Below are 3632 nucleotides of genomic sequence, written 5' to 3' on the forward strand. Positions count from 1 at the left end.
ATCTAAATTAAATATTTATTTAAATATTTTTTTATTACATTTATATAATTATATTTTTCATTTTCTTCTGTTAAACAGTTAAAACTTACAATCATTACACAATGTATAAATATTGCTTATTAAAAAAAGAAATTCCACTAAAAGTTAAACCATACCAAATTTGCTTAAACAGATTGTTAATTGAACTGGTTTAATACCTATAAATAGTCATAAGAGTTTTCTAATAGGTTTGTACATGTGTAAAACTACATCTACACATGTTAATTTGGGCTTAAAGTAAAATGAAAACACCTTATACATTCAAATAAAAGGAGACAATCAACATCGATTTAAAATTTAGTTATGCCAGATATATCACTATCAAGTCATCTATCATATATAAAACTAGCAATTAATTGCATATACACATAAATTTACACGAATCTAAACGATCATACATCTTCAGCTAAGACCGAAGCATCATCATGATTAGCCAATTATCTTCTTCTTATATGGTTTGCAACTTTTGTTATCAATGTTCTATTATTTCACCCTTTCATTTAAATCTTATTTGATTCACGTGTTTTTACCACATGAATAACATTGGATACATATTTTCATGGCTAATGTTAACGTTTTATGGGTAGGTTAACATGAAGACTCTCTCTAAAGTAGCAATAACTTTATTATCAATGATGATGTTGCTTCCTAGCACAACACACTCAATTGTTGTAGAGTCCAATGAAAGCTATATCAAATCAGCTACTTTTTTGTCCGAAGAGTTTGAAGTGGGACCAGGAAAAATTGCAGTGAAAACATTATTAGATATTGACTTTCCAAAGGGTCACATTGGGGTCAAAAGTTTTGATGTTGAAGTAGTTGATGAAGATGGTAAATCTGTACCTTTGTATGAAGCTTACCTTCATCATTGGTTTGCTGTAAAATATATTGAGAATATCACCATGTCACACTACATTAAACAATCTCACGACCTTCGCAATGGTATCGAATTCGAAAGGAATGATGGTATGTGCCAAGGTTTTTTGCTTCCACATTATTGGGGCTTGGGAGGAGAATCACGAGGAACATCCTCAAATCTTCCAAATCCTTTTGCAGTTGAATTAGGTAATCCTACAAAATTAAAGGATGGGTTTAAAGAAAAATGGTTATTTAGCATCATGGTTATTGATACCCGTGGTGCACATGATAGAAAAGGTTGTTCAGAGTGTAGGTGTAAGCTTTTAAATCTCCCAAAGAACTTTTACAATGTTACAATGGGCATTAATGGTCAATTATTGCCAAGAAATTATAAAGGAGGACTATTTTGTTGTCAAGACAACTTACAGTGCAAATTAAGAAATGATTTCCATGGCCCAACAAGAAAGCTTTCCCTAAGATACAAAATAAGGTGGGTTGATTGGGATGAACACCAAATGCCTCTTAGGTTCTATATACTTGATTCAACTGATCGTGTAAGATCAAATGGTTCTACACTAATTCATGATTGTCAGGTAGATGATTTATTCAATATATACTATACTTTAAAAATATAAGAAAACTTTTGAGACTCACTTATATTTTAAACAAAATTATTAGGCTATTAATTACATTTTTTCGTGGATAAGTGAGTAACATAAATTTCTCAATTTCTTATAGGCAGAATATACTATTCCAAGAAATCATAATAGTGATTCCCCTCACGTTAAGAAAGCAAACATCCCAATGACAAAAGGTGGCTATCTTATATATGGCACTGCTCATATGCACACCGGTGTTGTCAATACTACTTTATATGGACAGGTAATATTTGAATTTATTTTTTGTATTCCTATCTAATATATATCAGGTAGATAACCTTATGCTAAATTTTTTGTTCTTCATAAATTTGTTAATAATAAGATTTGTTGATAAGTAAATTAACTATTTTAATGCATCCTCTCTAAATTTATGTTTTTGCTTAACTTAGGATCGAAGGGTTTTATGCACTTCAAATCCAAAATATGGAACTGGAAAAGAAGCAGGAAATGAAAATGGTTACCTAGTTGGAATGTCAGTTTGCTATCCAAAACCTGGTTCTATCAAGATTAAAGACGGCGAAATTCTAACATTAGAATCCATATACGAAAACAAGTTTCGTACTGGGGCTATGGGGCATTTCTATATTTATTTGGCAGATCAAATACCAAACAAAAATTTGACAATTTGATGTGAACTATTTATTTATCTTTCTTTAATAACTTATTTAATTTGTAGTTTACATGTAATTCGTAAATAGTGGTTCTAAATTATCACTGTGTATTAATGTTGTTTTACTTTTAATCCATTGTTTGGTTTATGATTGTGTTAGTTTTGGTACACAAGTATCTTGTGGATATATATATATATATATATATATATATATATATATATATATATATATATTCATCTATCACAATATTTGTTATGTTAACAAGATACTAAAAATATAATATACCAATTGAGCTTATAATTGAAAATAAGATGTTGTGAACCTAACGCCAATCTAAGTTCAAGAATAAGAAAAGAATTTTGCAATGTGAACTACAAATCGCTCCAAAATGAAGATGATGAAAAAAAGAACAAATATAAAGTTAAAAATGAATAAGCGATTATAATACGAAAGATAAAGAATTTTTGTATGTTGAAGAAAAGTTTCTAAACAAGTTTTGTCCACTCTCATGCTTTATTAAATCTAGATATGATATTCATGCAAGGACCAGATGAGCCTTTATGTGAAGCCCGAGAGCGCACATGTCTCCATAATATATTCTTTGTTAGGGCACATTGGTCAACACTATGCACAATCATATTAGTCTCCATAATGGCTTTTCATGACCACACACAATAATGTTCATTGTCAAATCAGTCATCGATAAAAAAATTCTCAAGCCGCACAACATAATAATGTGCATTTTCGCATCAATCCTCTGTAATTACTTTTTGTCACGACCATGCCTCAAAAATAGATTCAACGTGTTAGGAATCTCACCAACACAAATGTACTCCATTTTCTCATTTAATGTGCGCACAATAACACTCGTAATAAATTTTTCAACTATTTTGTATTACTTGTAATACACACATTTCATTTCACACGTTTAAAACAATCATCTTAATCTATATTTGAATTATTCTCCAACTATAAATTCAGGCATCCACCACCACATCACTTTAAAACCATTTAGTTAACACAAAGCCTTCACACCATATAAACAAATTTCCTCTTTTCCAAAAATTTTGCTTTCATCTTCAAATGGAGAAACTTTGCATAACATATATTGAGAATTTTTTCAATTTAGATCTTATTGTTGCCATTGCAAATGGTCACATAATAGAAAATGATGAAGGCTTCCACTTTGAATGTCCATTACGTAAATTGTTTTGCATCCCTCAATTGTACCTTCTTTCATTTAAAAGAGAAATTTTGTGACACTTTGGGACTTCTAGATCATATGATATTAACAAAGTTGTACTACTGTCAACCTCAAATAACCACACATGGTCAAATTAGGTATGATGTTGTTCACACAATAATTGATGAAAATGTTTCTCAATTGTTAACTTGGAAATCTCAATTTGCATTTTCTATGATGACTAAATTGTATGTCAAGTTAACAAGATGTATAGAGAAAATT

General features: G+C 29.9%; 1 protein-coding gene across 1 annotated transcript; it reads left to right on the plus strand.

The window, feature by feature from the left end:
- The first annotated feature begins 632 nt into the window (after window positions 1–632).
- LOC137819137 (uncharacterized) lies at window positions 633–2185 on the plus strand. The gene is made up of 3 exons (XM_068622900.1): window positions 633–1490; window positions 1636–1779; window positions 1946–2185. The coding sequence occupies exons 1-3, from the start codon at window positions 633–635 to the stop codon at window positions 2183–2185; spliced, it is 1242 nt and encodes a 413-aa protein (XP_068479001.1).
- Window positions 2186–3632: the final 1447 nt, after the last annotated feature.

This window comes from Phaseolus vulgaris, chromosome 10 (genome assembly GCF_051622355.1).
Source record: "Phaseolus vulgaris cultivar YP4 chromosome 10, ASM5162235v1, whole genome shotgun sequence".
In the NCBI taxonomy this organism is placed as follows: domain Eukaryota; kingdom Viridiplantae; phylum Streptophyta; class Magnoliopsida; order Fabales; family Fabaceae; genus Phaseolus; species Phaseolus vulgaris.